The 23937-nt window shown below is 57.8% G+C and overlaps 1 protein-coding gene and 1 long non-coding RNA gene across 6 annotated transcripts; one reads left to right on the forward strand and one right to left on the reverse strand.

The window, feature by feature from the left end:
• Positions 1 to 76: 76 nt before the first annotated feature.
• CCDC88B (coiled-coil domain containing 88B) lies at positions 77 to 16945 on the reverse strand. 5 transcript variants are annotated; one of them, XM_037838313.1, is made up of 29 exons: positions 16854 to 16870; positions 16597 to 16699; positions 16150 to 16310; positions 15911 to 16022; positions 15758 to 15827; positions 15622 to 15680; positions 15444 to 15527; positions 15197 to 15340; positions 14865 to 15010; positions 14667 to 14748; positions 14387 to 14545; positions 13711 to 13857; positions 13476 to 13584; positions 13153 to 13289; positions 11961 to 13070; positions 9018 to 9145; positions 8831 to 8948; positions 7949 to 8035; positions 7715 to 7855; positions 4285 to 4541; positions 3778 to 3921; positions 3392 to 3578; positions 3155 to 3300; positions 2817 to 2915; positions 2596 to 2620; positions 1696 to 1902; positions 1458 to 1526; positions 814 to 852; positions 77 to 571 (listed from the first exon to the last, which is right to left on the reverse strand). In XM_037838313.1, the coding sequence occupies exons 2-29, from the start codon at positions 16654 to 16656 to the stop codon at positions 128 to 130; spliced, it is 4671 nt and encodes a 1556-aa protein (XP_037694241.1). In that variant the 5' UTR covers positions 16657 to 16699; positions 16854 to 16870; the 3' UTR covers positions 77 to 127. The 5 variants fall into 5 exon arrangements, with proteins under 5 accessions (XP_037694241.1, XP_037694242.1, XP_037694243.1 ...); XM_037838315.1 differs by having other exon boundaries at positions 377 to 571; positions 2454 to 2620; positions 16854 to 16872; XM_037838314.1 differs by lacking the exon at positions 814 to 852 and having other exon boundaries at positions 16854 to 16872.
• LOC119535934 lies at positions 16662 to 22012 on the forward strand. The gene is made up of 3 exons (XR_005217318.1): positions 16662 to 16995; positions 19765 to 19854; positions 21468 to 22012. It is a non-coding gene; the product is annotated as an uncharacterized LOC119535934 (long non-coding RNA).
• Positions 22013 to 23937: the final 1925 nt, after the last annotated feature.

Raw genomic sequence — 23937 nt, forward strand, 5'->3', positions numbered from 1 at the left:
GGAGGACCCGGGCTGCGCAGTGTGTCCCTGGCACCTCGTGGCTTCTGGGCACAGCCACAGACGCAGCACACGGATCTCGGTGGTTGTGTCCTGCTTTATTCTCACGTCCCTCACATCCCAGCCAAGCTCAGAGATGGGCCCAGGCCCCAGGCCCCAGGGAATGGTCCTTGGCTCCCCACCTGCACCAGGCGGGGGGCTCTCTCGCCCACTCCTGCCAACCTTCCTCCACCGGGGGCACCCCCAGAGTCCGCCGCCTTAATGGGAGCTGTGCGGCAGAGTTAGGGCCCTGGCAAGGAGCTGATCGTGGGGGCCAGTCCGTGCCCCTGGGCAGACGTTCATCCCGGTCCCATGTGAGCGCCCTCAGGCTGGCGGTGTGGGGCCCTAGGGCCCAGGCCTCCTTGTTCAAGGCCTCCTCTCGGGCATCCTGACTCCCCGAGCTCTTGGGCCGGCTGGGGCCCCCACTGAGGCTCCAGCGACGAGAGGGTGGCACTCCCAAGTTCCCCGTGCACCCGGTGTCACTGGCTGAGAGAAGGGGTGAGGCGGGGTTTCTCTGGTTCCTGAACTTCATGGTCTGGAGGGAAAGGCTCAGCTCAGGCCCACCTCACTCAGGACCCCCAGCCCACCCTCCAGGTGGCCCACAGACCTCACACCTTCAGGCTGCCCTCAGCCCTCCACCACCTCCCTCCACTTTCCCCCTCCTCCCCTCCACCTGCCCCATCTTCCTCACCCATCCTCCAACCCACCAGGCCTTTGCTGCAGAGGTTCCCTCTGCCTGGAATGCTGTTCCCAGATATCAACATAACAAACTCTCACCTCCAAGTCCTGGCTCCGACTTCGCCTCCTCTGGAAGGCCTACCCAAGCACTCTAATTAGAAGTGCAACCTGCCTCCCCAGCCCTCCCCAGCCCTCCCCAGCCCTCCCCAGCCCTCTCCCTCTCTCCACTTTTCCCCCAGAGCATTATCACCTCCTAATACCCTAGACCTGGGCCACACAAGCCACACATGGCTACTGAACACACAGACTATGGCTCGGTGGACCTCAGATGTACTGTAAACACCCTCCGGATGTCAAAGACTCAGTACGAAAAAATAACATAAAATGTCAATAATTTTTACACTCCCTGTAGATTGAAATGGTAATAGCCTAGGTATACTGAGGTAGAAAAATGTTATCAAAATTAATTGCACCTGTTACTTTACAGTTTTTTGGAAGAGGCTACTAGAAAATTTAAAATTACACGTGTGGCTCACATCCTATTTCTACCGGGCAAGCCGTTGTAGATAATTAACTATATTTTTATGCATGTTGTTTATTGTCTCTCTCTCCCTACCAGAATGTTCCCTGCCATGTCCGCAGCCAGCACTGAGCCTGGCCCTCGGGAAAGGCCTGATACCCATGTGTTGAATGAGCAATTGGATGGAGGACCCACCCTCCCCACTCGGCCCCTGCCCGCTCACCTTCTCCGCCGGCATCTGCGTCACGTTCTGCCAAGGTCTCGATGGAGCCGTCCCACTCCACGGTGGGTCCTGGCAGGGCAGAGGGGAACGAGGCAGCTGCTGGGCCACAGGGACCGGGGGCAGGGGCCTGGGGGCCTGTGGGGAGGCTCAGGGGGCAGGAGGGAAGTCGCTTCCCCAGAAGAGGGTGGGTTCTCGGGGAGTTGGGGGGCTACGGGGGTCGGGTCCCCCAGCCCCTCACCTTTGCTGTGGGAGCTGGGCGCTCCCAGGGGCCCCGGGCGGCGCTGGCGGAATCGCTGGCGGGGAGTGTCTCCGGGGCTGAACGACTCGGAGCTTCGTCCCACAGGGAAGCGGGAGCTGAGTTTCCGCCGCTGCCCACCCACCAGGGTCTCATCCCGCAGGCAAAGGGAGCTTCGGGCCCGGCGCATGGGTGCTGGTGAGGGGGGCCCTGCCAGAGGCACACGCGGGGTGGGGGTCAGAGAAGTGCAGGGAGGGGATGGGGCTGCGTGGAGGAACCGGCAGGGTAAGGCTCATGGCGGGGTGGGGGTGAAGGGTCCCGTGAATGAGGGTGGGGTCAGGGGGCTGGGCCCTGTGCTGGCTGACACTAACTCGCTGTGTGACCTTGGGCAAGCTGCTTGCCCTCTCTGGGCCTCAGTTTCCTCATCTGCTGGCTGAGATAACTGACCCCTCACTGACCTCCCTTGCTGCTCTGAGGTCCCAAGCACAACTGCAGATGGGGTAGGACTGGGCGGGTGGGCAGCACAGGGAGATAGGCAGCGCTGCCAAGAAGGACCCTCAGGGTCACAGGACAGAGAACCATGAAAAGCATCTGGGCAGGAGGGGGTGGGCAGCAGGGAAGGCTGGGGGCTGGGCGTAGGTGGGGTACATGTGCCAGCCAGACTGGAAGGGAGCAACCAGCGGTGTTGGCAGGAGCCAGGGTGGGGCAAGGGGACATGGGGTAGGTAGGGACCTCCCTGGTCACCTGCCCCTCAGACCCACCTGTCTCATCTGCCTCCCTGCCCTTGGGGAGCTCCGTCTCCGGGGGGCCCCCCAGGCTCTCCGTGCTGCCAGCCCCATCGGCCCCCAGGCGTGGACCCCCGAGGGGGCCCCCCTCCCGCCGGGGCCGCATCAGCCTCTTCACCTTGTCTGCCAGCCAGCTGCCCTTCCTGGGGGCAAGAGGGCACAAGAAGGGGTAAAGACCGGGAGGACAGAGGAGAGGAGGGCCATGTGGGGGGTGGCAAAAGCCAGGGAAACCCTTGCTGGGGCCTGGGCCTGAGCTGGGCCGGGATCAGAGGGCAGGGCCAAGTGGGGTGGGGGGCTTGGGGGACTCATGGGCCCAGCGGGATGGGAGGGGCTGCTCACTTGGTCCGGGGCAGGGGCCCAGGCTCCAGCACGCGGTACTGGTCCATGATCTTCTCTACCAGCTTCTGCTTCTCGCGGCGCAGGGCATTGAGCTGGGTCCTGGTGGGAGGGGGAGGGAAGGGGAGGGGGGCACACAAGACCCAGGGGTGTCAGGGCAGGAGCAAGGTGCAAGTTTTGGCAGGTAAGCACTGGTACAACCTTGCAGGTCGTTAACACATTGAAATACCACCCCCAGCTCCAGCGGCCCCTCAGCAGCCCCAGACCTTCCCTTGGACCTCAGGGGGCCCTCCCCATGGGCAACCGCAGAGGCCTCCGGGACCCGCCTGCGGCCTGCTTACAGGTACTCGCGCTGCTCCCGGTGCAGGTGATCCCGGCTCTCCAGGCTGCGCTCCAGCAGCTCCCGGTTCTCCCGGCTCAGGGCCTGCACCTCGGCCAGCAGCTGCCGGTTCTCCTCCTCCTGGGCACTCCGCAGCTGTGTCAGCAGCTGGCGGGGGCAGGACAGAGCCGGGGATGGCACCTGGCTTGGGGTGGCCTGGGTCTGCCCCCGCCCCGCCACCCTGGCCCCCGCGGCGCACCTCGCACTGGGTGGTCAGCCGGCAGGCGCTCAGGTCCAGCTGCTGGTTGGACTCACGCAGCCGCTGGCTCTGCGCCTCCAGCTGCGCCCGCTCCAGCTCCAGTCGCGCCAGCCGGCCCCGCAGCTCCCCGCGCTCGCCCTGCAGCTCCCCTCGCTCCCGGGACACCTCTGCCAGCAGCATCTGAGCTCTGCCGAAACCAGGCCAGCTGCTGTCCCAGGGACTTGTGCCACCACCACCCCCAGCCCCTAACAAGGGCCAGAGGAGCTGCACTAGGGAGAAGAGGTAAAGCGGAGCCCGCGGGGACAGACTCATCCGCCAGCAACCCACTTCGCAGCCGGTAAGACTGAGAACTGGCAGGGTGGGGAGGAGCCAGGCCCGGCTGGTACCTGTCATGCTCGCTCTGCAGCCTCCGCAGCTCCTCCTCCAGCCCCCGCTGCCGATGACCATCCTGCAGCAGGCGCTCCCGCTCCGCCAGCAAGGCCATCTCCTGCGCCTCCACGTTGGCCCGCTGGGCCTGCAGCTGCTCGTGCCTGCGATAGGCAAGGGCCTGAGGGGGTTGCAGGGACCCTGGGCCAGGGGAAGTGGGCACTGGACTATCTGAAAGTGGGGGGTCTACTGTCTCCTGAGCATAGCCCCCCACCCCACATGCCAGATAAAGCCAAAAAGCAGAATCCCACACCTGGCACCCCCGCTGCTGACAGGTGAGCCCCAGGGAAAGCCCACCCTTGTGCCCAGCAGCACCAAAGGGCCCAGCAAAGCTGGGTGCACCTCATCTCCAAGCAGTGGGGAATCTGCTGGGCAACAGTGTTTTCCTGGTGCAATCAGACCTAGCGAGTGAGCCCTGGGTGAGGGGCAGGTACAGAAGGGGAGCTTGGTGTCTGGGGGAGGCTCACCGGCCCTGCAGCTCCCGGTGGGCCAGCTCCAGTGCCCGCATGTTGGCCTTGAGGTCGCGATGCCGGGCCAGCAGCCCCTCAAGCTCGGCCTCCTGCCGCCGCTGCAGCTGGGCCAGGGCCTCATGGTCCCGCAGCAGGGCCTGCTGCTGCCCGCGGGTCTCCTCCTGGGCTTTCCGGGCCGCGTCCACCTCCTCCTCCAGCACCCCCAGCTTCCTGTGCAGCTCTTGGCCCTGCAGCTCTAGCATGGCCTTCTCGGCCTAGGGCAAAAAGAGGAAGGCAGGGCTCACCAGGGTGGAATCCCAGGCCTGAAAAAGGGCAAAGGACAGGGGGCAAAGGGCAAAGGGCAGAAAGACAAGGAGTAGAGTACTGTGGTAGGAGCAGCAGAGAGCTAAAGGCAGAGGCAGAGGTGAATGGGCAGGGGGTACAGGTCCTAGAGCCTAGTGCTGGTGCCAGGCCATGTGGGGAGGGCAAGAGGCAAAAGGCAGGGGTGGGACAGATGGGGCTGGGGGTAGGGGGCAGGGAAGGGGGTAGGGACTATTGGCAGCTGTGGAGGGGAGGGCTGGAGATGGGGCAAAAATGGGTGTAGATGTCGGGGCATGAAAAGGGGGAAGGAATAGGGAAGGAGGCAGGGACGACAGGGGAGGGTGCAGGTGGAAGTGGACAGGGGCAGGGAGAAGGGGTGTAGGATGGGGTCACTAGGGTCAGAGGGCAAAGTTAATGTGACAAGAGGTCCAAGAGAGAGGCTGCTGGCTGGGAGCTGGAGCAGGAAAGGGTGCAACAGGATAAAAAAGGAGCAGGGGCAGTGGAGAAAGCCCCAGTCATTTTAACTTTCCAGGGCTGTGACTCGGGGAAGGGCGGACACAGCACAAGCAGAGAGCAAGACCATTGAAATGCTAATGACCTCCACCTGGGGGGTCTGTCTTCTCTAGGAGGAAAGGGGTGGGGCCCTTTCCATTCAGAACCAGACCCCAGAGCCTGGGGGAACATGGCCACACCTCCTCTCACCAGTCAAGAATTACAGGCTAACAGGCATCACCTGCTGGGCAGAAAAGCACAGTGACCCGAGGCATCAAAGGGTGGAGCAATTTTCTAAGACACACCCGTGGGGAAACCAGATAGTGAATATTTCTTCCCTCTGGGACCTGAGCCTGTTCTGGTCTGAGAAAACCCGATTTGGATAACCAAGGAAACCATGCCTAGACAACAGAAAATTAAAACCTACACTAAGAAAAACAAAGTTATGGCCCAGTCAAAGGAACAAACAGACACTTCAACTGAGATACAGGAATTTAAACAACTAATGCTAAATCAATTCAAAAAGTTTAGAGAAGATATCGCAAAAGAGATAGAGGCTGTAAAGGAAGCACTGAACATGTATATGGCAGAAATCAAAAGTTCAAAAAACCTACTAGTAGAATCTATGGAAATGAAAGGCACAACACAAGAGATGAAAGACACAATGGAAACATACAACAGAAGATCTCAAGAGGCAGAAGAAAACACCCAGGAACTGGAGAACAAAACACCTGAAAGCCTACATGCAAAGAAGCAGATGGAGAAAAGAATGAAAAAATATGAGCAATGTCTCCGGAAACTCAAGGATGAAACAAAGTACAATAATGTACGTATCACTGGTGTCCCAGAAGGAGAAGAGAAGGGAAAGGGGGCAGAAGCAATAATACAGGAAATAATCAATGAAAATTTCCCATCTCTTATGAAAGACATAAAATTACAGATCCAAGAAGCGCAACGTACTCCAAACAGAAGAGATATGAATAGGCCTACGCCAAGACACTTAATAATCAGATTATCAAATGTCAAAGACAAAGAGAGAATCCTGAAAGCAGCAAGAGAGAAGCAATCATTACATACAAAGGAAGCTTCATAAGACTATGTGCGGATCTCTCAGCAGAAACCATGGAGGCAAGAAGGAAGTGGTGTGATATATTTAAGATACTGAAAGAGAAAAACCACCAACCAAGAATCCTGTATCCAGCAAAGCTGTCCTTCAAATATGAGGGGGAGCTTAAAATATTTTCTGACAAACAGACAATGAGAGACTTTGTGAATGAGACACCTGCCCTACAGGAAATACTAAAGGGAGCACTACAGGATGATAGAAGACAGGAGTGTGTGGTTTGGAACACAATTTTGGGAGATGGTAGCAATGTAAGTACACTGAACAAAGGTAACTATGAATACGGTTGGGAGAGAAAGATGGGGAGCATGTGAGACACCACAAGAAAGGAGGAAAGATAACGACTGGGACTGTGTAACTTGGTGAAATCTAGAGTATTCAACAATTGTGATAAAATGTACAAATATGTTCTTTTACGAGGGAGAACAAGCAAATGTCAACCTTGCAAGGTGTTAAAAATGGGGAGGCATTGGGGGAGGGATGCAATCAGCATAAACTAGAGACTGTCACTAATAGAATCATTGTATTATGCTTCCTTTAATGTAACAAAGGTGATATACCAAGGTGAATGCAGATAAGAGGGGGGGATAGGGGAGGCATGTTAGACACTTGACATTGGTGGTATTGTCTGATTCTTTATTCTACTTTGAATTAAGGTTATTTTTCCTTTTGCTGCTTCCTAGCTGTCATTTTTTTTTTTTGTTCCCTCTTCCTTTTGCCTCTCTACCTTCTTTGACTCTCCCTCCTGCCTTGTGGAAGAAATGTAGATGCTCTTGCTTAGTATGAGCAGAATGTTCAATTAGGATGAACTTAAATGTTTGGAAATGAACAGGGGTGTTGGTAGCAAGATGTGAGAATAACTAACAGCGCCGAATGGTGTGTGAATGAGGTGGAAAGGGGAAGCTCAGAGTCATATATGTCACCAGAAGGAAAGTTGGAGGTCAAAAGATGGAAATGTATAAAACTGAATCCTATGGTGGGCAATGTCCATGATCAACTGTACAAATACTAGAAATCACTTCATGAACCAGAACAAATGTATGACAATACAATTAGAAGTTAATAATAGAGGGGCATATAGGGAAGAACTATATACCTATTACAAACTATATACTACAGTTAGTAGTATTTCAACATTTTTTCATAAACAGTAACAAACGTACTATATCAATACTAGGAGTCAACAATTGAGGGGGGTTGGTTAGGGATAGGGGAGGTTTAGAGTTTCCTTTTCTTTTTTTCTTTTTTCATCTTTCACTTTATTTCTTGTCTGGAGTAATGAAAAGTTTCTAAAAATTGAACAAAAATTAAGTGTGGTGATGGATGCACAGCTGTGTGAGGGTACCCAGGGGCAAGTGATTGTACACTTTGGATCTTTGGATAATTGTATGGTATCTGAACAATCTCAATAAAAATGAAAAAAAAAAAAAAAAAGGAGCAGGGGGCAGCAGTAAGTGGGCAGGGGGCAGGGCAGGGATGGGGCAGGGGAGAGGACACCCGGCCACCACCCACCTGCAGGCGGTTGCTGTACTCCTGCGCCTGCTGACTCTGCAGCAGCAGCTCCTGGGCGCGCCCCTGCAGGCCCCCCAGCTGCCCCTCCAGCTGCTGCAGCTGCCCCTGTAGAGCTGTCTTCTCCGCCACCAGTGTGGCATTCTGCTGGGAAGGGCAGGGTTAGCGGCAGCCAGGAGGCTGGGGCACCACCCTCCCCCCACCACCCGCCACTGCCCACCATAGTCCGACACTCACACTGCGCTCCACCTCGATGAGCCGCCCACTCTGGGTCTCCAGGGTCCTGGGCCCAGCATTCTCCTCGGGTGCAGGGCCCTGGCGCAGCTGCAAGGAGAGGCCCCCAGAGGTCATGCGGGAGAGTGGTGGCGGCACAGGGACTTGGGCCAGCAGGCCCCTGCCCCTTCAAGAGCAGTTGACACTGACCACCGTCCTCCATCACACACCCCTTTCCCTGGATCCACAACCCCTGCCACTCCACGGAGGCCCCCACATTGCATTCTCCACTTCTCTCGGTTCTGCAGAAGGGCCACGCGGCATCTTCTGCATATAACACTCTCTCCATCCTGCTCTTCCTCTGGGCCCCAGGAAACCTTCCCTGAGCCACCCCACAGCAGGAAGCCTGCTGGGTGCCCCCATCACTACACTGGCACTTGACATCATCTTTGTACCTTCTTGCCTTTATCCCAGGCATGAGCTCCCAGGTTGGGATCCTGGCTTTGGGCTCCCGCACCACTCAGCAGGTGCTCAATAAACAATCACTGACTTACTAGACAGTAACTGAGCTCATGAGGAAGTGGTGGGGCCTGAGCAGGAGAAGCATGGCCATCACATATCAGCAGAGCCATCAGGTTCTGCAGACTGACGAACGGGGAAAACAAGACCCCCAGAGGGCTGCACGGCCTCAGCAGAGTCAGGCCTGGGTGATGACCTCCTCACTCCCAGCCCGGAGCTCCCTCCGACGGGGGTAGGAGGTGGGCTGCTAGCCAAGAATCGATGGGCCAGACCTGAGTGGGGGCTAGCCTGGAGGGCCGTGGGCACGTGCAGCCCTGGATGCCTGCTGGTGGCAGGCAGGGAGGGGCGGGAGGCAGCCACTAGCTCCCAGGACCAGGCAGGCCTCACCTGCAGCAGCTCCTCTTCCAGCTGCTGGGCCTTCTCCTTGAGCGCCGCCAGCGCCTCCTCCTTGGAGGTCACCGCCACCTGCAGCTCAACTTCCAGCCTCTGCTCCAGGCTCTGATACCTGCCAGGAGAAGTCTTGGCACCTGGCCCTGTGGCACTCCACCCCCCTGCCCCTCGGCGCCCTCCGCACCTCTCATGCTGCAATTCCTGTGCCAGCTGCCACTCCTGGCGCTCCAGAGCCGCCTGCTCCAGCTCACGCTGCAGACCCTCCAGCCGGGACCCCAGCTCCTGGCTCCGCACCACGGCTTTGTCCAGCTCCTGGGGGCAGGCAGCACGGCGGGGTCACGGCAGGAAGGACAGCCCCACACCCTCCCCCACGGAGCCAGGGCAGGGCAGGAGCCAGAGGGGAGACCTGGCTTTCTGTCCTGGCTCTGCCACCCAGGCAAATGCCTCTCGCCCTTTGGGCCTCTACTTCTCCATCTGTAAAATGGGCTTGAAAGAGCTGGGGGTGGGAGGCCCAGTGGGGCATGGGGGAGGCCCCTGGGCTGAGTCAGAGCCCCTCGCCGGGCCAGTGTGGTCACCTCTCGGAGCCTGCGTTTCCTCATGTACACACTGAGAGGGGGCCGCGGCGGACGTGTTCTCCGGGCCGGGAAGCCGTAGTGGCCATATGAGGCCATGAGAGCCCCGCGGAGGTGGGTCAGGGGAGGACCCTCGGCCACAGGGGACAGGAACTTGGGGATCATCAGGCCTCAACATGCGGGGGGGCCGGGGCTGGGGACAGGCTGCCAGCGGCGGTTGGGCCACACCATTGCGGAAGGGGGCAGGAGGCCCAGTGGGGCCTGCGGGCCTCAGGGGGAGCTGGGCCAGACCATTCTGAGGTGCGGGGGGCCTGACGGCAGGAAACCATGGGAAGGGCAGGCTCTGACCAGCTGCCCTCCAAAGACCTGCTTCTGGCAACCAAGGCCGGGAGCCTCTGCCCCTGACGGAGGATCCTCCCAGCTTCATAACCCCGCCAGGGCCTCACACCTGGGCCACCAAACCTCCCAACGCCCTTGGCCACGGCCTCCTCTGAAAAAACTACAAGTCCCATGAGCCCCTGCTGCTCAGCCGCCAGAGCCCAAGGGCTGGCAGAGGGGGGTTAGTTAGAATAGGGTGGTGGGGGCAGATGTAGGAGAAGACTTGAAGCCCCAGCTCAGGCCCTGCCTGCAGCCCTCGCCACGCCCCCCTGCACTGCACCTCCTGCCCTCCGCCCAGCGCCCTGGCCAGCCGCCGCCTCTGCACCACACCTAGTTATAACCAGGAACAGCTCCCCAGGAAATCTCACAAAATTCCCCTCTGCATTCTCAGAGCTGGCTCTTCCAGCTCGCCACCCTACCCTCACCATCACTGCCCACCTGCCAGCCCCAACCTCTCCCCCACCACAGATGAAAGCTCTCCTAGGTCACAGGCGCTGTCCCAAGCTTCACTATCTTACAGGATCCTGTGAGGCAGGGACTGTTTTAATTCCAGTTTTACAAGTGAGGAAACTGAGACTCAGAGAGGTTAAGTAACTTGCCCCAAGCCACACAGCAGATAAGTAGGGGATTGGGGATATAACTCAGGTCTACATCTCAGTCACACCCAATCTCTCGGCTTCACCCTTTCACCCGCACCCCCCAATTCTTGCGTTCCCCAGACCTTCCCCACCCCCAGGCCTGCTCTGCTGAAATCCTAACCCCAGGTCCACCCAACAACAGCATGTCCCCTCTTTGTTTCCTGCCCTCCCGCAGCACCTGAGTAAATTACTCTTCCTCTTGGAGTCTCACTGTCCTCATCTGTAAACCGAGGATGCAACTAGAAACCCTGTGCTCGGGACGGACAGTGGGATTCCTTGTCCCACGGCACATTCTCCACCCCCACCCCCAGCAGGGAGCCCCTGTGGCTGCAGCACCCATCCCGCTGCCCCTTCTTGTCCTTTAAGGCACCTCTCAACACACAGACCTGACTGCTTTGCTCCTTTCAACCCCTCCAGGAACTCTCATTTCCCTCATGAGAAAGCCCCAGCTCCTTCCTTAGCTAGACATTCTGGGCCCTCCATAGGATTCATTCCCACCCTTCCACATTTCTATCCTATCTCCTCTGGGAAGAGGCAGAGGCTTCCTCCTCCGGGAAGCCTTCCTTGATATGCCCCAGTCCGAATCGAAGGTGTCCCCTGGGTTCCCACGGCTCCCTGGACCCCACGTAGGACAAAGTCCTGTCTCCGCTCTGGATTATGAGCGCCTCCCCAAGAGTGGGGAGCCTGGTACAGGGCCTGGCACCAAGGAGATGCCCATAAACATGATCAAATGAATGAATAAAGGGGCTTCTAGTCTCTCTCTCCCCTCCCTCCCCCGCCCTAGCCCCTGCCACCAACTCCTGATGGTCTTTAGACCTCCCCGAGCACCAGGGCGATACCCCTCAAACTCCCCATGCAAGTCTGCCCACACACCTTTCCTTCCGTGCTTTCCCTGCCTGGATGGAATCCTAACACCTTCAAAGCTGGCACAACTCTCCTCTCCAGCCCCCAGCCCCCCTCTCCTCCTGGGCCCCTGAGCATCTTTAATGCCTTAAAGGTTTTGCACACGCTGTTCCCTCTGCTTGAAATGCCCTTCCCACCTAGGGAAACCCTGGTCATCGCTCAGACCCTCTCTGAAGCCTCCAGGCCCGACCTGAGCCCTCCCAAGGCTTTTGCCTCAATAACCAGCACGTCTTAGGCACTTCTGACATGCCTTGGCCCAGCAAGGAATCTTTACACCATTCTCTCCCCAGTCTTCCAAGGATCCTCTGGGGGCAGGGGGTGATGCTATGAATAGTCCCCCCATTTTACAGAAGGAGGAATTGAGACCGGAGCACAGCAAACCACCCTTGAACAGTGAGTCCGGATTTGTCCCTGAGCTGTCTGGCTCCAGAGCCCACACTCGCATCTCCTCCTTACTGCCCATCACACATGGCTTCAGAAGTGGTGGATGCCTGCTCTGTGTTTTTCTATCTCCAGCCCCAGGCTGGTGCTGAGCGCTCAATGGCTCCTGAAGGAACTAACAACCCAAAACCCCCAGGAACTGAGGACCAGGCTGGCCCTGACCCCTGCTCCGACTCCAGCTGTGCACTGACATACCTCCTGGAGGGCCTGCTTCTCCCGGCGTTCCCCCTCGGCCTCTTCCACATGCTGGCGGCACTCCTTCTCCAGCGCCTGCAGCCGTTCCTCAGCCGCCTTGGCCTTGGCCCGCAGCCGGGGCCCCTCGCGTTCCCACTGCCGCCGCTCACGGCCTGCCGCTGCCAGTGCCTCCCCCAGAGCCTCCCGCTCCCTCATCGCGGCCTCCAGCTCGCGGCCAGCAGCCTCCGCTGCCTCTCGAAGCCGGGCCTGCTCTCCAGCCTGGGCCTCCGCCGCCTGGTGGGCCTCAGCCTCTGCCCTCCGTGCCTGGGCCAGCTCCTCGGAGAGGCGGGCGGCCTCTGAGCCTCGGGCCTCCAGCCTTTGGGCCTGGGCCTCCAGCTCAGCTCGGAGGGCCTCAGCCTCCCTCTTCAGCTGTGCCACCTCCTCCCTCAGGGTCTCCTGCTCTGGAACCCCACTGGCCTGGGTCTCCCCTGGCATCGGCCCCTCCCAGGCCTGGGTCTGAGGAGCCTCGTCAGACCCCCGCTGTGGTTTTGGCTGGGCCAGCTCCCCAGCTGCCCCCTCCAGCCTCAGTTCATGCTCTCTGGCTTCTGTCTGCCCCTTGGATAGGTCCAGTCCCTGGCACAGGGTCTCCTGCTCCCCCAGCTTGAGCCCAGGGCCCTCCTGTTTCAGCTCTCGGGACACAAGTTCCATCCCCCCTTGGGGAGGCTCTCTTTTCCCAGTGTCTCCTCCCTGCAACAGCTGGGCCTGAATATTTATCTCTGGACTCTGAGATGGGGCCACAGTAGAAGCCACAGTCTGGAGAGGGACTCCATGGCCAGGCTTCTCCAGGGTCTTCCCTGTCTCCACAGCCAGACCTGACACCTGGGGGGTCGTGTCCGGGGTCTGGGGAGCCCTGGCAGTCTTTGTGTCTGAATCAGGTGCCTGGGGGCACTCATCTGACCCCTGGAGGGCTGAGTCTGATGCCTGGAGAGCCAGGTCCAAGTCCTGGGGGCCTCCATCCCCCACCTGAGGAGCCAAGCACTGGGGGCTGGGATCTGGGACCAGGGGAGCCTGGGGAGTTCCGTCCTGCTCTGGAACCGTGGAGTCCTCGCTCTGCTCCTCCAGCAGGGGGTGCTGAGGGCACATGAGAGGCTGTGTCAGGCCCCTGGGCAGGAGGTGGGGGAAGCACCTGCTAGGATGGGGACAGGGGACTCACCTGGTGAGCCAGCTGCACCTGTAGCATATGCAGCAGGCTGCGCAGCTCCAGATTATCCCGCTCCAAGGTCTGCAGCCGCCCAGCCTCTGCCTCCCTCACCTCGTCCCGCAGCGAGGGGGCTGCTCCTGGCAGGGGTGCTGGAGAGTGTGAGAATGAGTTCAGGACCCCTCCCCACCTTTAGCCTCTCCACGTTCCCTGGCTCCTCGCAGACACCCCCATGCAGGCCTGGAGGCAGCAGGTGAAGTCGGAAGCCCTTCCTGCCACTGCTGCAGGAGAACAGAGGCAGCCTCCCCTCCCAGCCCCTCCTCGGGGGCCCCACTCACCCTCCCCAGGAGAGCTCAGGGGTGGCTCCAGGCTCCTCTGAAGCTCCAGCTCCAGCTCCACGTTCTCCTCCACCAGCTGGTCCACCTGATGCCGCAAGGAGTCCAGTTCCTGGCAGAGGGAAGGCCAGGGTCAGACCCGCCAGACCAAGCACGTGGACTTGAGGGTCACTAGGGGTCACCAGGGGATCGCTGGGGTCACGGGCTGACCCAGCTGGGGTCACTCTGGTGACCTCACCGCGTGGGCCTCTCCCAGCCGGGTGCGCAGCAGCAGGTTCTCACGCTGGGTCTCGTGCAGCCGAGCACATCGCTCTCGGGCGGCCTCCAGCTGCTCCTCCAGCAGCGCCTTGGAGGCCTCCAGGGTCCCCGAGAGCACCCGCTCCTCCTGGAGAGAGAGCACAGAGAACCGGAGGGTCGGGGCAGCCGGCGCCGCTCTGTGACCTGCGAGGCCCAAACCGCTTCCCCTGGGCCAGAACCCACCCTTCCTCCTCTCCCCACTCTGACCCCGCTGCACAGGCACTGGGTCCCACCTTTCCCCTTTATCTGCCCCTCTACCTCCGGGGTCTCTCCAGGTGCCCTCTCCTGCCTAGGCCACGCCCCTTCTCCCAAGGAACCGCCTTCAGGCCCTATCTTTCAGCAGCAGCAGCCCCCACTCCGTTGAAACACCACCTCCTTGCATTTGTCCCCAACTATTTCTCCCAGCTGTGACTTTTGCCTTCATAAGGCCGGACTGTCTCTTTGCTAGGCAAGACCTAGCGCGTCCTCATGGCCCGCCCCCTCCCCTGCAAGCCCGCCTGTTAACCCCTTGCCCGGCCCCGCCCCTGCAAGCCCCGCCCCTCCCTGCAAGCCCCGCCCAGGTCCTGCAAGCCCCACCCACTCAGCCCTGGCCTCGCCCCCGCAGGCGACCGCCTCACCTCCAGCTGGCCCTTGCAAGTCTCCGCCGCCTGCAGCCGCTCCCGGCAGCGCCGCAGCTCCTCCTGCAGGCGGGGCAGGCGGGCGGCCCGCTCCCGCAGCGCCTCCGCCTCCTCGCGGTACAGCTCGGCGCGCTTGGCCTGTCCCGTCAGGGCCTGGGTCTGGGGCAGACGGTGCGGGGCTGGGAATGGCCGGGGGGCTTAGAGAAGGAGTGGGGTTGGGGTCGGTAGTGGGCCGTGAGGAGGGTTGGGGTGCGGCAGTGGAGGGAGCAGGTGGGCGCACCTCCTGGCGGAGCCTTCGAGTTTCGGCCTCCAGGCCCTGCATCTCCGCCTGGGAGTCCAGCAGCAACTCGGCCTTCTCCTCCCTGAAGCAAAGGGGCGCTGGAAGCTGGAACTAAGAGAAAGCCCCCGGCAACCCCCCAGGCCGAGCTCAGCCCCCATCCCGCCCGATCTGCTTCCCTCTGGGCCTGCAAGCACTCACAGTTCCTGTCGCAGGCGCCGCAGCTGGGCCTTGGCATTGGCCAGCTGCAGCGCCAGGTGGTGCGAGGGGCCTTCTGGGGGAGCCCTAGCTGGAGCCTCGGGCAGGAGAGGGACCGGCTGCCGCTCCAGCAGCAGTTCGGCCAGCCGCTGTAGGTGGGCAGGGTCCGAAGTCAGGAAAGACCCATCCTAGGCCCCCCACACCTGCCCCCAACCACCACAAGATGAAGGGGCTGTGACAGCCCTGCTGGCCCAAGACCCTCAGCTCCCTCATCGCCTGCGTCCCCAACCTCCCATCCCTCCACCTGGGTTGTCGATGCCCCTCCTGACCCCTACCTGGGCGCCCAGGTCCCGCTCCCATGCCAGCCTTGACAGTGACCCCATCAGGCTCCGGGACAGCATCTCCGCTTCTGGAGACGTCAGCTCCCCAGGCTCCGGTCCTGCCAGCGCCAGCACCACGCCTGCCCCGGGCTGGGTCACCTGGGGGCACAGGAGAGCAACTCAGCGAGGAAAGGTGGGGTGGGGTGGCAACAGTGTACCCAGGCGGTGCCGGTGCCAGACCCCTCGACCCGCCCCACAGTACCTCCTGGATGGCAGCGGCCAGCTCGCTCTGGACCTCGAGGCTGAGGCCCTGGATGTGCCGGATGAAGAGCTCCCGGTGCTCGCACTGCAGGGAGGCAGGAGAAGGGAGGCCGGGGCAGGAGCCCCCACCTGCTGCCGCCCTCCTGGCTGGGCCCCACCTCTCCCTCCCACCCACTCACCTGCACCGACGCCCCCAGCACCAGCCGCAGGATGCTCTCCAGGCCCTCCAGTGCCTCCTCTGCAGGGCACAAGCCACCAGGGGTTAGCAGGTGGGGGAGTAAGTGAGGGAGTAGAACGGGGTGGTAGGAAGAGCACCTGAGAAGGGATCAAACCCCAAAGTCTGGAGGTCTGGGGGTGACGACAGAATCAGCAGCTGCAGCTCCTCCTGGGGGCACAGAGGGTGGGAGCTATGAGTGGCGCCTCCCCGCAGGGGGCTCCCCAGCCCAGCCTTGCCCTCCAACCCCTCACCTGGTAGAAGCCCCTCAGTCGGCCCCACAGGTGGTTCAGGTTCCGCACGCGCCTGGCCGCGGGACCCTCATGGCCGCTGACCATTCGAGGTCCCCCTCGGGAACTGGGGGCTCTGTGGGCGCAGGGGGCAATGGATGGGAGGGGAAATAGAGGCCCGCCTCCCCACAACCAAGCCCCACCCACCAGCCCTCAGGCTCCTCCCACCAGCCCTTACCACCCCCACCCCCGCTGCTCCTTACATGATGCCCAGCACTCGGAGGAGCAGGGCGCCATCGCAGAGTTGCAAGAACCTCTTCTGGGGGCAAAGGGGCCCCTCTTCCTCCTCCTCCTCCTCCTCTTCCTCCTCCTCTTTGCCCTCGGGCTCCTCTGCCTCCCCCACCAGCCCGGCCAGCCCCAGAGCCTGTGGGAAGCCAAGAGGGGTCAGCTGGACCGGCCCCCCACCAGCAGTGTGAATCCTGAACCCCTCTGACCTGTCCCCACGAGCCCACACCCCCCTCCTCACCAATTCCCAGAATGCCTCTGGTTCCCATTCCAGACCCCCTCCCTGCCCTCCAGCCCCCTGGGCTTCACCCCCCACATTTGAGCCCTCCTCTGGGGCCGGGCTCTGCCCCAGCCTCCGCCAGCCCCCCTCGGGGCCCCTCTGCTGCTCACTTCCCCTCCGCCGCCCCGCCCCCCTGCCCCCTCACCCAGGTGGCCAGGCTCCTGCTCAGGAAGTCTCTGAGCCGGGGCCCCTCGCCCCCCTCCATGCCGAGGTCAGGGTGTCGTCCCACTGCGGCAGCTACACCTGCCCTGAGAGGAAGAGGAAGAGGGTGTCCGGGCCCAGCCACAGACACCCTGAGCAGCTTCCTCCTTCCGGGGGCGGGTGGGCAGGCCTCTGCACCCCAAGAGTCCTGCCTTGGCCCCCTCCTCCCCACCCCAGCTGGGCAGGGCCTACTCCATTCACCTGGAACCCCCACTTCTTGCCCACGTGGGGAAGGTCCAACCTCCAGAGCTGTATCCTTCCAGCATCTGATCGACAGGGAAGATGGGTTGGAGCCAGCTCGGAGCAAGGCCCGCAGCTCTCCTGGCCGGATGTGCAGTGGTGGGTGAGTCCTTGGCCTCCCTGGGCCTCATGTACCCAATTGAAACCCGAGGGGTGACCTCAGCTCTCTACACTCTCTGGGGCCTTGTAGGGTGAGTCTGGGTCCCCACCCCCACGTCTGCTGCTATGCCTCCATCCCTCTCCCTTTGCTGTATCTCAAACTTAGCCACCCTCCACCCCCATCCTGCGAGACCTGGTTCAGGTACCGCCTCCCCCAGAAGGCCTCTTCTGAACCCCAGCCGGAAGTGAGCACCCCTTCTCTGACCTCCCCCCATCCCCTATACACACTGGCCTGAGGGTCCAGTCCAGCCTCGGCCTTGGGCAAGTGACCTTCACCTGGCTAGGTCTCAGTTGCACATCTCGACAACCAACAGGCTGGACTCCAGCCTCAGAGGGAAAGAGGACCATGCAGAGACCCACAGCATGTGTCTGGGAAAGAAGCAGGCCCGGAGGACAGCCCAGTCTCCCCACTGCTCATCGTGGGCCTCGGATAGATTATTTCTTTCATGCACTGGGCTGGGTGCTGGGATAAAGTAAAAATCCACACTTGGGAGACACCAACGGAAACTTACCCGCACAAAATGTTGTGTTCCGGCGGTACTAAAGGCTGTCAAGGGGAGGGGATTTGACCTTGCTGGGAGGGGTCAGGGAAACCATCCTGAAGGAGCCTTGAGCATCGAGCTTGGATCAGCGGGAAGAGTATGTGCAAAGGCTCTGCGGCAGCTAGAAGCATGGCCAGCGAAAGGTTCAGAGATTATTTGGGTTTTATTTCTGAGACACTTTATTTTTTGCATTTAACCTCTCTAACTTCAGAGAGGTTAATTGCTGTCTGGCTGTCCGCAGACGCGACATAGTTGTCATTGCCTGCCAGTGCCCAGGCTCAAAAACCCCAGCCCTGAACACCTCAGAAGGGGTGTCATCAGCCTGGAGTAAAATCCCAGAGGCAAGAGCAGTACACTCTTAACCTGAGATCCAAATGGTAGGAGCCCCAGGGAAGGGGAAACCAGACTCGTTAGCCACAGTCCCAAAACAGGAGGCAGAAGCCAGAGCCCACACTGATGTCTCCTGGTTTTTTCGTGGTTTTATGGATTGCTTTAAGGAGTGCTGCTCTCACCAGCCCTCTTTCTGGCTCAGAGAAGGTGGCAGGGAAAGACACTGACACCAAGACTCAGCGATGAAAAGTGATTCACGGGAGGTGGCCTCTAAATATGAAGGAGTTTTTGGAACTCTGCAACCAATTTATTTTGCTTATATTTTCCTTTGGATGTGTGCATCAGGATTATAGATGACAAAAATCCCTGTTTAAGTCAAACAGAGCTCTTTCTGGAAGTATACAATAAAAATTCTAGTGATGAAAGAGCCTTGGAGCATTGTTAACTGGCAGCATTATTTTTTTCTTTAGTGACATCCTTTACAATCAATGACATCTTACATTTGGTGAAATACGGGATAATAATAATTAATGATCTTGGCCAACATAGGCTTAGCGTGAGCCAGGCATGGTTATAAGGACCTCACATTTAACAACTTGCTTACTCTGGATTGAGATCAGGACTATGGGTGATCTCCTTTTACAGCGGAGGAAACTGAACCGCAGAGAGGGTAAGTCAGTGGCCCAAGGTCACACAGCTATTAAATAGTGGAACCAAGTGAAACAAGGCAGTGACGCCAGGGTGCAAAGAGCAAGGGGCTCAACCGTCAAGGTGAGCTGGGCCGGACCCAGACTGGTTAGCAGAGGAGCCCATCTAGCTGTTTAACCCCCTGAGACTCATCTGGAAATGAGGATAATCCATAAACCAGAGCCTGCATTAGTACTCATGAAAAGGTCCCTGGTATGGTTTTATCATTAATATTAATAATAGCAAGGGCCTGTCCAGCTTTGACTCTCCCAAGGATTTCCAGCCCAGGTATTCCTCTGGATCACCTGTTCTGTGCCGGCCCCAGCAGGTCCATCCGGGATAGCCCAGTGGGATGACTGGGCATCACCTCCTGGCCGGCCCCTGCCTTGCTCAACACCTCTGAGTCACACCCTCGGGCCGGAAGGCAGGGACTGTGTCCCCGATTGCTCTCACTTCCGTCACTGCCGACGAGCCTGGCTGCACCTCACTCTGGTTCTCTGACTTGGCTCGACTAAGGCAGGCAGAAGGAGGCTGCAGAGGGTGGCAGGAGCCTGGGGAGGGGCTCCAGGTGACCCTGAGACCCTGGAATTTCAAGGTTCAGTTAGGTGCTGAGGATGAGAGGTAGTGGGCTGGCAAGGAGACTTTACCTTCAGCCTCATTTTTCCTTTAAAAAATTCTATTTTTTTTTCAGATACATGCACATGATCAAAAGAAATTGTAAAGAGTATATAAGGGTATATAGAAAAAAAAAAAAATCTCCCCCTCATCACTCCCAACCCCCAACCTCCCAGTCCCCCTGCCCAGAGGTTTCCGCTGTCACCATCTTCTTGTGTCCCTATGAGATGCAGCTGCACATGGCAGCCGGTAACAAGTGATTGCACACACACACACACACACACACACACACACACACACAAAAGCACGGCCCTGCACCTTCCTTGCTCCACTTTGCAATCTATTTTGCAATCGGCTTCATTTCTGAAGCGGGCCTTGACCTTCCCACCAGTTACATCGTACACATTGTATTCCATCAATTGCACTCCCATCATCACTTAACCAGTCTCTTGTTGACAGATATTTTAGATATTTGCGTGTGTTGCTATTGCTACAGTGCCACAATGACTTTCTCAGATATTTTTTTTGGCAATTTTTAGGGAGTTTGGTGCCCTGCCCGTGGCTGCCAGCATGGGGACCCAGGAGGTGGGTGAGAAGCAGAGACAGACAGACAGACGGCTGCGTGAACGGTACAGTCAACCTCCACTATCCCACTGGGCCATCTTCTGCCCTCAGCTTCCCCATCTGCACACAGTAGGGGGCTGGGGGAGCCAGGAGTATCAGACTCCCAGTTCCCTTCTAGGTTTGAATTCTCTAGATAATCCTGGTCCCCCACCTCCCCACCACCACCACCAAAGACCAGGGGCACAAGGGCTCTGGGGCTCAAAAGGGCCAGAGTTCAGGGACACCAGGGCAGGTGGGGGGCTCTGGGCCAACCAGGGCTGCATTGGAAAGAGGCAGCCTCGGAGGTGGACTCTTAGCCCCACTTGGCACCCCAGGGGCCCGGCTGGGGCCCAGCTGTCTAACCAGATGGTTCAGGGCCCCAGGCTCAAAAAAAAAAAAAAACAGCCCCCAGAGTCTCAGGGAACCTGCCCGTTTGGTGTTTGGTCTGTAGGGTCCTGAGAAGGAGTCTTTTCCCCACCCATGATTCTGAGGGGAATATGGAAGGGGCCAGAGCCGATGTGAGCAGGGATGGCTGGCAGAGTGGCCCGAGTAGCTGCCTGGGTGGGAGGAGGCACTGGGAAGCCAGAGCCTGGGAGGGCGGCCCCCAGGGCCGGGCCAGGTGCCCTGCGACTCACGGTGTGGCCTGCAAGGCCTGGGCCCAGACAGCTGCCCCTGTGACCTGACACCACGTGAGTGCCCCCTTCCTGTCCCCCACCCCCACCCCCGGGCCTCTAAGGGAGACAGGACACAGGAGCTATTCATCCCCCAGGCTGGCCTCCACCCAGTGCCAGAGGGCTCATTCCAAAACAGAAGGCAGCTTTTGAACAAATGAATTCCTATTTCAGAGAGAAGGGAAGGGAGGCTCAGAGCAGCATGGGAGTAAGTAGGGCAGCTGACGTAAAACTCAAGCCCTCAGCCTCTGGAAGCTGCGTGGTCTCCCCTCTGCCCACCGCCGGGGTGCTGCCTGGTGGGAGAGCAAGGCTGGGGCCCAGTGCCCAATTAGCAAACAAGGTGAGACCCAGCACGAGCCCTGAGGTTGCCAGCCTCCTTCATAAGGAAAGACATACATATTAAAGACTGCTGTAAGGTACCCTTAAACATCTGCCAACCTAGCAAAAGTAAATCCAGCAGGTATACCTGGGCTGGCACACAGTGGGGAGAGAAGCACGTACACACATCAGAGTTTCCAGAGACCAATAAAACCACCGGGGGCCCTTTGAACCAGCACCCCTGCATTTGGGAATGTGCCCCAGGAAAGAGCCTGGGAGGACACAAAAATAGAAATGTGTCATAAGCTGCCCCCAGCCAAACACTGGAGACACACAGATGTCCACCAAGAGAGCCCTACAGAGCTGGGGCTTGTGAACAAATCCCATCTGTGTCCCCACGACCTCTGCTCAGCCCGGACCTCCCTCATCTTCTTCACCTTTACACCTTAGCATAGGCTGTTCCCGCCACCTGGAACACCCTTCCCACCTTGGTTCACCTGGCTATCACCTACTCATCCTTCAGTCCCAGGAAGAAGGAAGTCACGTCCTCCCTCCCTTACCCCCATGGTGGTGGGGTTGGGGGGTGGGGGAGCAGTGGGCAGGGTCCTTCTTCTGTAATACCCCAAATGCCCTCTGATTCCCCATCACAGCTCCAGCACGCCAACTGCACTCTCTTGTGCATGATCTGTGCCCCCACTTGACTGGGAGAGTGTTGGGGGGTTGGCCAGAGCTGCAGGCTGTCCAACCCCATCAGCATGCAGTGCCTGGTGCCTGGTGTAGTCAATGCTACGTTCTCCGAGCCCAGCACAGTGCCTGGCAAGAAATGACTTGCAGCAAATAGCTGCTGGACGTGTGACATCTTATGTGGACTGTGGAGTAAGTAATGAGGCAAGTCAGTGGAACCAGCCCCCCAAAAGCCTGAACATGTCTTTCATAACCACGTAAGAATGTGTACGTGTGCTTTGCAATGCTCAAAAGAGAGAAGCAGTTTCATTTTGGGAAAAGTCACTGAGATTCAAAATCTATCTTTGATGCAATAAGACAAGAAAAGGAAATAAAAAGTACACAGACTGGGAAGGAAGAATCAAAACTGTCTTTGTTCACAGATGATATGATTGTCTATATATAGAAAATTCCAAGAACTGACCAAAAAAAAAAAAATCTGGAACTAATAAGCAGTAACAGCAAAGTTGCAGAAGATAAGGTTAATATACAAAAGTTAATTACAGCAATAAACAATTAGAATTTGAAATTAAAAACACAATGCCATTTATATCAGCACCAAAAAGTGAAATACTGAGCTATAAATCTAACAAAATGTGTACAAGAGTTACATGAGGATAACTACAAAACTCTGATGAAAGAAATCAAAGATCGCAATAAATGGAGAGATATGTCACGTTCATGAGGTTATTAATTAATTAATTAATATTATTAAGGTGTCAGTTCTCCCCAACTCGATTTACAGGTTCAGCGCATCCCAACCAAAATCATAACAGGTTACTTTGTGGGCCTCAACAAACTGATTCTAAAGTTTATATGGAAAGACCCAGAACTGCCAGCAAATACCTAAGATGAACAAAAGCAGAGGGCTGACACTACCCAACTTCAAGATTTACTATAAAAACTACATAATCAAGACAGTGTGCTATTGACAAAAGAATAGCCAAAAATCCATTTTTGTAGTGGTGATGGTTGCACAGTTTTGTGAATATACTAAGAACCACTAAACTGTACACTTTGAAAGAGTGAGTAATACATGGGAGTTGTACCTTAACTTTAAAAATCCACCTTCGATGAAGCTGAATGGTGTGGCCCAGCGCCCACATGGACTAATTTAGGGAACGGACCAGGAACAAGAGCTTTTGTCACCAGCAAATGGGACTGACCTGGGGCCTCGAAGATTTCAGTGATCTGGGCAGGGGTACAAAAGAGAGGAGCTTTCCAGGTGATGAACTTTGTCTGGGAGATGCTGGGGACCCCAAAAGCCAGGGAATTGGGTTGACTGTGGAGACCAAAGTTGCAGGGGCAGGGATGGAGGCTTAAAAAGGGGCTATGGGGAGACAAAAGACCATGCAGGTATCTGGGAGAGCTCAGGATATGCCACTGCCGACACTGATAAGAACAGGGCAGTGACACAGTTCCTTGGGAGACTGTGGAGCCCCTAAAGTCCCCTCTTTCTCAGAGGTATCCCCTTGTGGGGTCCACACTGCTTGTTGTCTATCTAATCTTTTCCCCTCTCTCCCTTTGTAACAGAACCCCTGATTTTTCAGTTAGACACATGGCTGCCTTGAATAAAGGCTGTATTTCCCAGCCTCTTTTGCAGCTAGTATGTCCACATGACTAAGTTCTGGGCAAAAAGGTGTAAATAAAACCTCCTTAAAAGACAGCTGATGTGGGTCTTTTGTCTTCTATTCCTCATTTCCTCCCTCCTGCTAGCTGGACTGTGGATGTAATGGCTGGAACTCAAGCAGCCATAGTGGATCATGAGGTAGAAGTTACACGTTTAATTGATATGGCAGAGCAACAAGATAGGAGGAGCCAGGGTCCCTGATATTCATGGAGCTGCTGCCATAACAGCCCTAGATTGTCAGCCTTCATACTGCATATCCATGAGTTAAGCCTCTCTTGTTTAAGTCATTGGTAGAGTTTTATGTCACTTCCAAGAAAATCTAGTCCTAATTCAGACCCACTATGGTCAAGCTTATGCTGAAACAATGGGAGCCAATGTCCAGGAAGCTGGGGAAAGGGTAGCTTCTTCCTTCCTCTTCTCTTCCTTCACTTTTTCCCTCCTTTCTAAAACATGTGTTGAGCATTTCCTGTGTTCCCAGCCCTGAGTGGGGCACCTAACCTGTGGTAAGTAAAAAGACAAAATTCCTAGCTCAAGCAAGGAGAATTGAAACAAATATAAATAAAGTGGCAGACCAACATGCATGAATATCGACAGCAAGATGTTACGCAACTGCTTTGGAAATTACACACACACACACACACACACACACACACACAGTCTCTCTCTGCTGTCACTACTTAATGCCTGTGTGGCCAAACCCCAACTGCACCTGGCAGAGCGCATTCCCCTGGGGCCAGCAGCCTCCAGCGCTCCCCACCACAGCATCT

The sequence above is a fragment of the Choloepus didactylus genome, chromosome 6 (genome assembly GCF_015220235.1).
Source record: "Choloepus didactylus isolate mChoDid1 chromosome 6, mChoDid1.pri, whole genome shotgun sequence".
In the NCBI taxonomy this organism is placed as follows: Eukaryota; Metazoa; Chordata; class Mammalia; order Pilosa; family Megalonychidae; genus Choloepus; species Choloepus didactylus.

What these genes read in the sequence shown, in the direction of transcription:
- CCDC88B (XM_037838313.1), bottom strand. Translation starts at nt 16,656, where the DNA reads ATGGAGGGGGGCGAGGGGCCCCGGCTCAGAGACTTCCTGAGCAGGAGC. An exon ending in CTTGCAAGGGCCAGCTGGAG is followed by an intron (nt 13,858 to 14,386) that starts GTGAGGCGGTCG and finishes CTCTCTCTCCAG; the next exon opens with GAGGAGCGGGTGCTCTCGGG. An exon ending in GTCGGAGCCAGGACTTGGAG is followed by an intron (nt 572 to 813) that starts GTGAGAGTTTGT and finishes CTTTCCCTCCAG; the next exon opens with ACCATGAAGTTCAGGAACCA.